At 35.8% G+C, this 12,648-nt stretch overlaps 1 protein-coding gene across 3 annotated transcripts; it reads left to right on the top strand.

The window, feature by feature from the left end:
• Positions 1-55: 55 nt before the first annotated feature.
• GOLT1B (golgi transport 1B) lies at positions 56-12,648 on the top strand. Of its 3 annotated transcripts, XM_060306418.1 has the most exons (6): positions 56-205; positions 5,345-5,436; positions 6,838-7,016; positions 7,858-7,939; positions 9,697-9,729; positions 10,118-12,648. In XM_060306418.1, exons 1-5 carry the CDS (start codon positions 181-183, stop codon positions 9,703-9,705), a joined length of 387 nt encoding a protein of 128 aa, XP_060162401.1. In that variant the 5' UTR covers positions 56-180; the 3' UTR covers positions 9,706-9,729; positions 10,118-12,648. The 3 variants fall into 3 exon arrangements, with proteins under 3 accessions (XP_060162401.1, XP_060162400.1, XP_030697140.1); XM_060306417.1 differs by lacking the exon at positions 9,697-9,729 and having other exon boundaries at positions 10,862-12,648; XM_030841280.2 differs by lacking the exon at positions 9,697-9,729.

Here is a 12,648-nt window from a genome sequence, read left to right as displayed (position 1 = left end):
TGATGTTGGGAGCAGGCTTAGCCAATGGGGAACGGCTTTGAATTGGGGTGTGGGCGGCTGCGTGTTTCCGGAAGACGTGGCGGCTTTCGCCTGGGTTGTTTCCCGGCTTCGTTCTCTCGACTTTGCTTCACACCCTGGCCGCTCCGAGGTGCTATCGACGCCGCCCTCACCCCTGCAGCCATGATCTCCTTAACGGACACACAGAGTAAGTACCTGCTCCGAGGCCCCGCCTCGAGCCCCGGACACCCCTTCCTTGGGCTGGGTCTCGCCTGCCCGCCCCTCCGCCCTCCCGGGTCAATGAATGAAGCTCCGGAATGGGGGCGGCGGCCTGCGAGACAGAGCTAGGGCTGTGGGCGTCTGGAGGGCTGCCTGGAGGAAACAAGGGCTAGACTCGCGGTGGTGGACCTGGCCTGGGGGGAGAGTCGGGGTCTGGGGAGACGCCCTAGCTGGGGAGGGGGAGCTTTCGCCGAGCGTCTGTCTCGGACCGGGGTAGCGCAGCTCTCACTCCCGGGGAGATGGGCGCTTTGTTCCCGCGGGTGGCCACGAGAGAAAGTTTGATGCGCTGTGCCCGCAGCCCACTCTTGGGGACATTTCTGCACGTGACATGCTTGGGGTCCTCTACAAGTTACTGCTGGTTGTTTGGGAGGCCGAGTTTTAAATGTCATCTATGATAGGCTGTTTTTGAAAATGTGCTTACGCTTAAATATTTTGAGTATTTGCCTTTTGCCACTACTGGAAGCAACCTTTTAAAAGTCCCTTGAAACAACTTCACTTTTCTACCGGCTACTGTCTCCCCAATAGTAAACTCTGTGTTCAGTTAAACGATTTCTTTCGTTAATATTGTATATTGTGCTTTGGTGGCATGTTTTATTATTTTAGCATCTTTCTGCCTGCCACAGAGTTCTCCAGGCCTATCTTATCTCTAAGATTAACATTGCTGTCTGTTTTCTTTTTCTATCAATATAAAATTTCCACTTTTCTATCCCTTTTTGTCAATCTTAATAATTTTGTATTTACATTTCTTCCAGTGCTTCCTATCTTTTGATGGTCGTGATAGACTTTTTATCTCACTTTGTTTTATATGCCACGCCTTTGTTTTTCTTTTTTTAAATAACTTACTTGAATTTTAAAGATTTTAAGAACTAAACAGTCTGTTGAAATAAAAATAGAACTTCCTTTAAAAATGCCCTGTTTTAAAGTGGAGTCGTAAGGTTTGGATTCAAGTCATGGCTAACTTGAACTTCACCGAGCTAATAACTCCTGCACACACTGCCACCCCAGTCAGGCTCCTTCCCTTCCTCAAATTGGACTGGGTCTGTACCTTGGATGCCCATTTTGGTCTGCCTATTCTGATCAGAGAAAATATAAGTATAGTCCTTTTTTGTTTGGGGTTTTTGTTTGTTTTTTGTGGGATGTTTTGGTTTACTGTTATAATAAAAGTAGCCATTGTATATAATTGTATAAAAGCATCTTATTTCAGTTTACCGTGGGCTTTTATATAAATTGTTATCCTTAATTCTTATAAGAGCCCTGTAGAGCAAAGAGGAGTATGTCTCTTATAAATTAAAGGAGGCTCAGAAGAAATTCAGTGTATAATCATGAGGAAAGTGACAGAAACAAGACTTGATCCCAAGTCTGCTGGCTCAAAAACCTTTGTTCTTTTCACGGTACCCTACTAGCATCTAAGAAGACTTGCTATAAAGCTTATTTGAAATCTACCTTAGAATGATGAAATTGTTCCATAGCAAAAAGAGTTTCAACAGTAGATATTTATCCTTTAGAATTGTGCATTGATTGTGTTTTGAGAGACTGTGTAGAATATTCAGAACCTATTTTCTTTATGATGCAGTGCTCTGTTGCTCTCAGTTGAAACCCAGAATTTAGCAGAATTGTATACATAAATTGCTAGGATTTATTTCTAATACTACTAATTACTCAGAGGAAGTACTTAATCTCTACATAGTTTTCCTATCTAACTTTCCTATCTTAGTCTGTGATTATTACATAGGTAAATATATGAACTGCTTATCCTGTGTGTAGAGATTCTTTTCTACTGAAGTCTTATAGGGACAAGTGCCTGATTTACATCCTTCCAAAAACCAAAACAAGGGGGTTGGGTTAGAATGTGGGCAGAATAAGAAGCATTCTCCTCACTTCATTAAATTGATGAGGAGGATGAAATTATACTCTTTGCTGCGCATTTGCCAAGCGTTTTAGATAAGACAGTGGATCAGAACACAAAATGATTAGTGAACCAAAAGCTCTTTGGATTTCAAATGGTGTTTGTGTGTGTGTTTAACTGTAGGAATCAGCCATCATTCAAGTGACTTGCCAAAATTATTCTGGGATCCTGATTCTGGAAGAGAAGTACCAGACCAAGTACTGATCATAGTAAATAGCAATTCATAATTGTTTTAAGGAATTCTATATTAGCACCCTCTACCTCACCCCACCCCCCAAAAACCCCACAAGATTTATTGAGGGGGCTGGAGTGGGGCAGTTCCTATGCTGCCTCTAAATCTTTACTTCATTATGTCACATTGCCTGAAATTCTACCATGGTGTTCAATTGAGTTCTTTATTGTGATATTTTTACTTTTTGAAAGGAATGGGCATAGTAAGAAAGACAATGCTGCCTTAAAATGTCTTAAGACAATGCTGCCTTAAAATGTCTTAAATAAGATATCAGAATGCTAACAGTGATTGTCATTGGATTAAGAACAGCTCTCCTTATCAAATTTCTACAATAAGCTTTTGATTTTAGATACATTTGTTTTATTAGACTGCTTTTATCAGATTATGCTTTAAAAACACGCATGTGTGCACGTGTGTGTGTGTGTGCGTGCGTGCACGAGCGGGAATGAAGGTTTGATAGTGCACAGAGGAAGATGTTTATTTTACTGTGTATGATTCTGGTGGTGAGAGAGCAGCTCCAAGTAGGGCTTTAATAACCAGAGGGCTTGTGAATACATAGGCATAGGCAAGAATGGAATTCTGGAGGGGAGAAAATAACACAGCGAGGTCAGTTTGAGACTTTTGACCCATTCAGATCAGGGACTGTTGGGCAATAACATGCTAGTGTCCGTTTGGGCAAAAATGTTATAGGCAACCCTCTCTTTCTGTACGACACTGGATAAAGTAGTGGGAATGTTTTGGTTTCCCCTGTTATAGTTGTAAGATGTGGAGCCTAAAGACTGGATTTGAATTCTAGACGGACTCCACACCACACCCCCGTCCCTCCCTGCACCTGTCCCCCTCCACACGCACACTTGCTGATTCTGTGATCAAGGGTGAATTATTAATCTGAGTCTTCAGTTGCCCACATGAAACATGGGGCTGGTGCTACTTTTTAACACCCCAGTTTTGCTAAAGGAATTATGACATATTTGTATAAACATCTCATTAAATGTAAAACCATGTACAGACATTGTCCTTTTCCACTGCAGTCAATTTCATACTGACATCTCCTTAGTTATATTAGTAACAAACTAATTATATTAAACCTAAAGATGCTTCTCCCAGAAGTCCAGCCTACTCCAGTGCCCTTGAATTTCATTTAATCAAACATATTTAACCTGGCCAAAAAAAATCTCTAGAATAATGTAATGATGCCTACCTTGCAGTAGTATGGGGAGGATTAAGTTCTGTAAGATACGTAAAGCACCTCGTAATGGGCAATTCATGGAAAATTCTCAATACATAGTAGGCATATTGCCATATAGTTTCCTTTCTGATGAACAAACATCTCAAAATGTGTACATAATCATTAGGACAATTTGTGAAAAGATAGAAATGAGTTGTATTTAAATAACTCAGCTGCCAGTGACTAAATCCTAACTACTAAATAGTTATTTAATGGAATTGTCCTTGCTGTTTTGTCCATATTTTCCTGTAGGAAATTATGTCCGACACCTGAACAGTTATTTGGTTAAATTCTCCTAAAGCATTTAAGCATGAAGGTATGAACCTCCAATTTTCATAAGAATTTGTGTCCGTGGAATACACTTACCAGTGTATTTATGGACAGGTACCCGAATTCTTTTAGACTAACTTTCGGAGAACAAGGCAGCTGGAATGGGAGGCAAGAGTTAACTGTAAATTGAGGTGAAGGATGTCGAAAAAGGCATAGGATGTAAATTTTCAACTCATCATAACATATTACATGGCTTAAATTTTTAAGTAGCTGTGACTTAGATTTTAGCTCTCTGGAGCCGAGGCAAAAAAGTTAAGTAACAGATCAGAAATCACTATTGTGTATTTAAAATTGTGTTTCCCAAAATATGGCAGTTTCGGTCTGATTTATTATTTTATGCAGATAGTGCTGCTAGGTAAAATAAGGATTGATGACTGTTTCCTGAAATCAAAACTGAAATGATCAAGGAACTAATTTCGTGGATTGTGCTTTGTAACATTAACAGAATTAGTACAACTGTAATCTTAGAAAGTTAAGACTCTTCAGACATAAAGATAAGTCTAGGGAGTGTAAAGGCAATAAAATATTAGTTTTGTATAAAGAGTAACCATAGACGTAAAAGCTTATACTTTGTCCATCACTCTATACTCAGTACCTAGAACAGTTGCTGGCATTTAGGAGTTGATCAACAATTCTTTGTTTTTGAATGAAAAAGTAAAAACCCAGAATATTAATATTAGGTAAAACAATGTTCTTTGAAATGTTAGAGAGGTTATTTTAGGACTCTTAGACTAAATATGTGAATGGATACATAGTTGAGAGAGACTTGTAGAAGATAAATCCATAATAAGCCATGAAGAAGTTAAAAGTCTGAAAATTAACTTTGGAGGAGACGGCTTCTTGACTCAAAATCTCTCCTGTTGTCATTGTGAGAAGCAGTCTGTGCTGACCTCCCATAGCATTTCCAGTGGGTTAAGGAAGGAATTCGTTTTCAGAAGGGAAAGAAGGAACTGCAGATATTGTGCATACAAATACTAGTCATGGAATATGAAAGGAGAAGAGGAGACAAAAGTGAACCCACATACTTATGTCTGATGCCGGAAGGGCTCTGGGGAGGGAAAAAATAATAAAATCAAAGGTTTAGATTCCTGATTTGTCTTTCTCTATTATGAATATGTTTGTGAGAAATGCTCTCTCTCATATAAGGATTAGAAATTCCCATTCATATTTTAAATTTTGTGAGTAATTTTCTGTTGTTAATTTAATTTGTTCAGGATCTTAACGAATGTCGTTATGTCAACCTGCAATGTTGGGGTCCTATTTCCTTATATCAGTCAAAAGAAAAACTGAAAATTTTTTCTTGCTTAGTTTATGAGGATCTTAATGTAACTTTACTTTTGCTGTACCCTTAACCATATAACTTATATTGCAGAAATTGGAATGGGATTAACAGGATTTGGAGTGTTTTTCCTGTTCTTTGGAATGATTCTCTTTTTTGACAAAGCACTACTGGCTATTGGAAATGTGAGTTTTTCAATATCTATTTTAACTAAATTCATAAGGAAGTTTTAACTACTAATGAATTATTGCCTGCTATGAAATCGGGGGGAAGTAATTCACTGTTGCTCATGTGAAGACTCCTGTTACATCCTCTGATTTCATCAGGGGTGGATCCTGTCAGCTTTCTGTTTAAATAAAAGATAAATGCTTAATGAAGTTTTCTAATTCCATAACTGCTCTGTTAAGTGTTTGCTATGTGATTTACAATAGATTAAATCAAGACTGCCTCAAATAGTTCAAAATAGATGACTTGATAGCCCCATGTCTTGGTAAATTTGTTAATGTTTTGACGTTACACATCTGAGATTTAACATTTGCTTAAATAGCATAAAATGAACAGATTTTTAAAAACCACTTAAACCTTTAAAAAATATATCTATATTAATAATTGACCTGCTAAGAAAGGTGTGTATATTGTTTATTTGGAATGTGTACTCTGTTGTCCATGTGTGAAGACTGTGCAAGAGTTCTAGAAGTAAATAATAACCCTTCTAAGAGGGCAATAAACTCACTGAATAACGATAAAATATTTTTGAAGTGTATGTTAACATTGGGCTTTTAATTGGACATTGGAAAATATAAAGGGTAACAATTGTTCAAAATTAATGTTTTAATAAACAATAATATAAACAGCATTGGTATCTCAGAATGTGAAGCTGAACCATTAGGCTTAATAAATACTTTTGTGAAATATTTTTCGCTGAAGAATGGTTATGAAGAAAGGCAAGTATTTGGGAATAAAACCTGGGAAAACGCAGGCTTTTAGTCAATCACCATCTCTTGTCCATTGTCTGAAAACATACAAACTATAAGTATATTTGAGAATGCATGGCTGTATTTCATTTCTGCTGCTCCCAGATTTCCGGAATTAATAAAACTAGGATCTTCTTGCTGGCTTTGCGTGGTTTCTTCTACTACCAACTGGGCCATGTCAGGTTTTCTCCCATCCATAGGAACTCCTATCACCCCTGATCAAGTTTTCAGAACCAGGAGTACCTTCGGTTGACATATTTACGGGCACCTTCCCTCTCTTGCCTTGCCGCTCATCTGCTTGACTAAGCCATCGCCATCTAGCTAAAGCTGGGGAAACCACTGCAGAAGCAGATACTGCTGGGTGACACCTAATCTTTCTTTGTTTCTCTTTTCTTCATCTAATCAAGATAGAAGAGGACTGAACAGAGTGGGATACAACTACAGCTTTAACGTGGTTCTGCCTCTTGGTGTGCATTGTAGTTTTCTCTGGCCAGTTGCTCACATTAAAAGCCACATGTCTTTTTTTATCATATTTAGCTTTGACCTTACCCCTTCAAACACATGCAGTGCATTTAACTGCTGTTTCTGTGTTACGTTTTCCTCCTCTTCTAGGTTTTATTTGTGGCTGGCTTGGCTTTTGTAATTGGTTTAGAAAGAACATTCAGATTCTTCTTCCAAAAACATAAAATGAAAGCTACAGGATTTTTCCTGGGTGGTGTATTTGTAGTCCTGATTGGTTGGCCTTTGATAGGCATGATTTTCGAAATTTATGGATTCTTTCTCTTGTTCAGGTAAGGCAACCATTTTATTTTATTGTTTCTCTTTAGGTAAACCATAATGTCATATAATTATTACAGAAACCCAGATGTGTTTATCAGATGCAGATGATTGCTTATGTCAGGGTATAAATTATTTTATAAAGTATTTTCAATGCAATAAAATTTATTTTGTTGGCATTTTATGGCACTCTGTTTATGTTTGGTATTTTCATCAACCAGACAGTGATAGATAGATAGATAGATAGATAGGTAGATAGATAGATAGGTAGATAGATAGATAGATCCAGCATTTTAATATGTAGACCTGATGCTGTACAGTTACTGTCACTTGATGACACTTTCTTTAATGCATGTAGATATTAGAAAATTTTGGACCAAATACATTATGGGAGGTTTTGATCAGTTAATATTTTACAAATGCCACTTACCCAGTAAATAATAGTATGCAGTGTGAGAAAATACTTTCAAGTAAGTTGGTTTAATTATTTATTCAAGAAAGGTGTATCATTTGTCTTCTATCTGCCAAGCACCATATTGCCCACAGGAAACATACATTATTAAGTGCCAAATCTGCTTTAGAGAATCTCTCATTTCTAATATGGGAAATAGACTGTAAAGGTACCAGTAGGATGTAATAGTAATGCCATTATAGATGTTTATATCTATATAAACAGAATGTTATGAGCACAACTAAGGAAGGGATCAAATCCAGGGAGAGGTAAGGAATAACTGAATTTTGAAGTCTCTTAAAACATTCAAAACTTTAACAGGATCCTTTCTTTTTACATGGCTAACTGTTCATTTTGGTAATAGAGAATGTGTTCATTCTAAGAACTTTCTTCGCCTCTCCCAGGGGCTTCTTTCCTGTGGTTGTTGGATTTATTAGAAGAGTGCCAGTCCTTGGATCACTCTTGAATTTACCTGGAATTAGATCAGTAAGTAATCATATATTTAACAATATGTTTTTTAAACCATTAAAATAAATGTTATCTGGGGAGAGGGACGGCTTGGGAGTTTGGGGTTAGCAGATGCAAACTATTATATATAGAATGAGTAAACAACAATGTCCTACTGTATAGCACAGGGAATTATATTCAATATCAGGTGATAAACCATAATGAAAAAGAATGTGTATGTGTGTGTGTATACACACACACACACACGTATAACTGAATCACTTTGCTGTATAGCAGAAATTAATACAACATTGTAAATCAACTATACTTCAATAATTTTTAAAAGTTATTTAAATAAAATAAAAATTTTAAAGATAAATGCTGTCTGATGCTCTTTGTAGAAATTTGAGGAATTGATACATGATTGATAAGTTTTTTATTATGATATGAGTGGTTGCATCGCATAGATCGTGGTTACCATGAATACCAGAGAAAATAATCATTGCTAAACCTATAGAACCTGAAATTTGGTTTCACTGTATCCATTTTTAATGTTGTTCTCTCTTTTTTCATGTAACTTGGATTGATATGCTATGCTGCCTTTCTCTTTGAGAGTTCAAGGCACTTTTCAATTAACTTTTATATGATCTCTAATTTTAGAAGCGATAATATAAAAGGACACCATTATTTCTTACAAATGTTTTCTCTCTTAGACTGTATCACCAAATGGAGTGCTTTAAGACAATTAAATAAAGCACTGTGATACTGGGAGTCAGATGATAAAATTCCGTTCCTAGCTCTGTCCACGGTTAGAACAGTCTTGTCAAATCTGTTTCTCCAGGGCGGGCAGTCAACTTCTTAAAGTTGTTTGCAGACTTTTGTAGATGCTTCTAGAGAGGTAGTTCATAGCATTTATTGAATTCTCAAAGAGCTAAAGGTTGGCTTACCCGCTAAAAATAGGTACCACTATAAGCCTAATCTCATTTCCATCCTCAAATCAGAACCTTGCAGCCCAGATAACCTAGACATTTTTTGAAGTTACCTTTGGAGAGACAATGTTGTGCTTTCTCTCCACCTAAATTTACCGTAAAATTCTAATGAATCCATGAGTGCTTTGAGAGCAACTTTTAGTTTCAGTGTGCCAACTGATCTATTTGCGATTATATAAAATGCTAGAACCTAGGCTTGTAGGGGTATATCCTGATTCATTTGCATTAATCCCCAAACTCATACAGTAGTCAATGTTGTTTATACCTAGAATGTCTTTTGAATGTACTAAAACTTCTAGTTATAGAGCTGTAATCATTAATCATGTCCTTAATTTAAGGATTCTTCAGTATTTGCATAAATGGACATCCAATACTATAAATTGTGTTTCCTATTATTATTACTTCATTATAATAAATGCTTAAGTAAAAATGTGAATAATGAAATGAAAGAAAGGGTTAGATGATTGCTAGATTTTGGTAGTGTTATATAGTCACTTGGGTTATGTAACTTTTAATATCTTCACTAATTACTTTGTTTCAACATCTGTTTGCATCACCATCTGGAATGCTGAAGAAAGCCCAGTTGCTTTATATTTGGGGTGGAGTAACCAAAGTAAATAACCACTTACATTAATGTGTGTTAAAACTTATGTTCCATAATTATCGATTTATGCTTGCATCATTAAGTCTCTTTTTAATGTCATTGCCACTTTCAGTCTGAAGTCCAGAATACACATTTAAAGTATTTTTAGTCAGTAGCTGTTGTTAATTATTGAACTTAATGGAGCTAAATCTGTTTGTTCAAAGACTACATAGGCCCAGAAGAGATCCACAATAATGGTCAGTTGAAGTACCTTATTGGGTTCATTAATGCATGAATGGCTGACATTTCAGCTTTTTATTTTTTTACTTTTTTTTGTTGAGCTAGCAGCGTTAGCTTCATCTTATCCAATTTTTTTATTAATTGCATTGTGTTTCTTGTATTGCACCCTTAAAGTCATATGTGTAACATGTCATGCAGAAACAACTTATAGAAAAAAAATTTTTTTTATATACATTCATGTGTCAGAAGATGGTGGTGAGTAGTACTGGATTAATCGTTGTCAGTCATACCTTAAATTTCCACAAATCTTATAAAGCTGGGTTTTTTAATCAACATTTGAAGTGTTGATGTAATATTTTATAGTGCCCTAGGCTTTCATTTAATTATCTGTTTTTCTTCTTGCAGTTTGTAGATAAAGTCGGAGAAAGCAACAATATGGTATAACAACAAGTGAATTGAAGACTCATTTAAAATATTGTATTATTTATAAAATCCTTTGAAGAATATTCAGCACAAAATTAAATTACATGAAATAGCTTGTAATGTTCCTAACAGAAGTTTAAAACGTATAGCCTACAGAGTAACAACAGCAGTTAACAAAGAAGCAGTGAAAACAGACTTCTAACCAAGTCATCTAAGAAGTCAGCAAGCAAACCGAAGGAGATGAAATCTATGTTACAATGCATATTGAAACTCTTGAAGGGGATTTTTACTGTTTTTCCACAATGTGTGAAACACAGCCATCCTTAGAGAACTGTAGTGCCTGTTTCTTTTCTTTTTATTTTGAAGATGCAAGCACACCCATAGGCATTTGCTTTTTAGAACTGTAATGTCCTCTGCAGCAGCGAAAATATTTCCAGTTGCACTGTGTCTCTGAAAGTGGTGCATGAGTTAGATTGGATTATGTCATCGTGATATATTAAAACCAGGAAAACCCAGTGTTGATGTATGAATCACTTTTTTTCTTTCTCTTTTTTTTTTTTTGGTAAACGTATGGTTAAAATAAAACTTTTGTGGTTCTTCTGAATCTTAATATTTTAAAGCCAGATGAAAATCTGAACTAGATATTCTTTGTTGGAATATGCAAAGGTCATTCTTTACTAGCTTGTAGTTTCTAAGTTATAGCTGACTCAGCACTTTTTCTTTCAGGAACACATTCTGGAAGTCCTCATACTTCTTGGGACTCTCACGTGAGCATCTGTATCTTTCATGACATGTAAGCATTTAACAAAAAAAGCATTCTTGGTGATGTAGGAGTCTGTTACCTAGCTCATTTCATTGAATAGTTTGTTATTTAAGATACTACATGATGCAGCCCAAATGGATATTTCCATGTTGTGACCCAGTTTTTCTTTTTCTTTTATTTTTTACAATTTAGCGGTGATTTATTATTTTGCTTTTCATAAAATTACTACTGGTAATATTTACTTTAAGATGTACCGTGTTAAAAGGTTAAACTTACAGCTGTTTTTTAAGGGCTATTTACATAAGCCAAGTTTTCCCTTCTTTTCAGCTTTTTTCATAACAAAAATCAATATGCATAATGTGTGTTTCATATGATCACTCTTCATTTGAGTTCATGGAGAGAATATCTGAGTTCACATACTAAATTATTTTGCTGTAATTAAACTGGCTATAGTTCTGAAAAACATGACACTACAAAAATGATGTGTTGTCTTTTCTACTGTTGCTGCTTGACAGGCAGTAGGAAACAGTAGTTGTTTCTTCATTAGTAGTTTTCCAAGGTGGCACCCTTTTGATAGATGTAGGAAGACATTTCAAGAGTCATAGTACTATTTGTTTTACCACTAATGATTATACTATTTACTCTTTTTTTTAACAATTGCAAAGCTTTTTAATGTATAAAATCATAATTGAAATTTGTGATTTTTATTGACAAATGTGTCTACGAAATATATTACAGCCTATGTTATTTTTAGTTAAATCTCTTGGTGCACAGAGAAGTTCCAACCTTGCTCATCTAAAGAAGGAAGGACTTGGTAGATAGTCTAATGGTTCAGCCTTGTGGATTACTGTCTTTTTGGTACTGGCATTTGACTTATAATCTGTGAAAACAGATGACATTGACAAAATGAGACTCCTACCTCAATAGTTCATGGAATAATAAGAAACCTAGTGTTGTGTCTAATGTTCTTCAAAAAAGTAATATCCTCACTTGGAGAGTGTCAGATATATACATATTTTGGGGATTGACTTATACAAGTTGCCCTGTAGGACTCTGTTATACATATTTTTGACTGACCCGTATTATTTACAGTGGCTAGATAATTCTACCTTTTTAAAGCCAGAACAGTATCTGTTAATGTATGGAACATCTGTATTATTTAGCTCCTTTGTAGACATGAATTTCTATCAAAATATTCTTTGCACTGTAACAGAGATCTCTTTTTCAGCAATCTTATTTCAGAAAGCATTATTAGACATGTGTAAAGGATGTGATAATCTCCCAGTCCTTAGTAAGAGTCAGAGGCTTGGAGCAGTTTTCAGCTTTAAATGAGTCCACAGTTTATCTCAGATGTGAGTTTGGGACTGCTTGGCAGCATTGTATGTTTCTTATTCAGAACCATTGATGAGGCTCTATTTTTAAACATACTTGTCTTCTGACAGAAAGGACTGTACATCATATTGTTTCTTCCTTTCCACAATTAGCCTTCTGTCTTTGTGACAAAAAACATTCTCTGATTATTGCTATAAAGACGGAGGAGAAGGTCTAATACTACTTAGCCTTAAGTGTTTCTGGCATTGTTCAAATGTATTTTCTGTAAACAGAAACCTATTTGGAATGTTTTCCTTTTCCCCTTATAAATTGTAATTCCTGGAATACTGCTGCTTTTAAAAGTCTCACAGATTATATGATCTAACAGTTGAATATTGTAAATACACTTGACTTACTTCTCAATAAAAGGGTACTTTTC

The sequence above is a fragment of the Globicephala melas genome, chromosome 10, assembly GCF_963455315.2.
Source record: "Globicephala melas chromosome 10, mGloMel1.2, whole genome shotgun sequence".
NCBI classification, from domain to species: Eukaryota; Metazoa; Chordata; class Mammalia; order Artiodactyla; family Delphinidae; genus Globicephala; species Globicephala melas.
Note: the sequence above shows the minus strand (reverse complement) of the source record. Positions and strands in the feature narration are given on the sequence as shown.

What these genes read in the sequence shown, in the direction of transcription:
- GOLT1B (XM_060306417.1), top strand. Translation starts at nt 181, where the DNA reads ATGATCTCCTTAACGGACACACAGA. An exon ending in CTCCTTAACGGACACACAGA is followed by an intron (nt 206 to 5,344) that starts GTAAGTACCTGC and finishes CTTATATTGCAG; the next exon opens with AAATTGGAATGGGATTAACA. An exon ending in CACTACTGGCTATTGGAAAT is followed by an intron (nt 5,437 to 6,837) that starts GTGAGTTTTTCA and finishes CTCCTCTTCTAG; the next exon opens with GTTTTATTTGTGGCTGGCTT.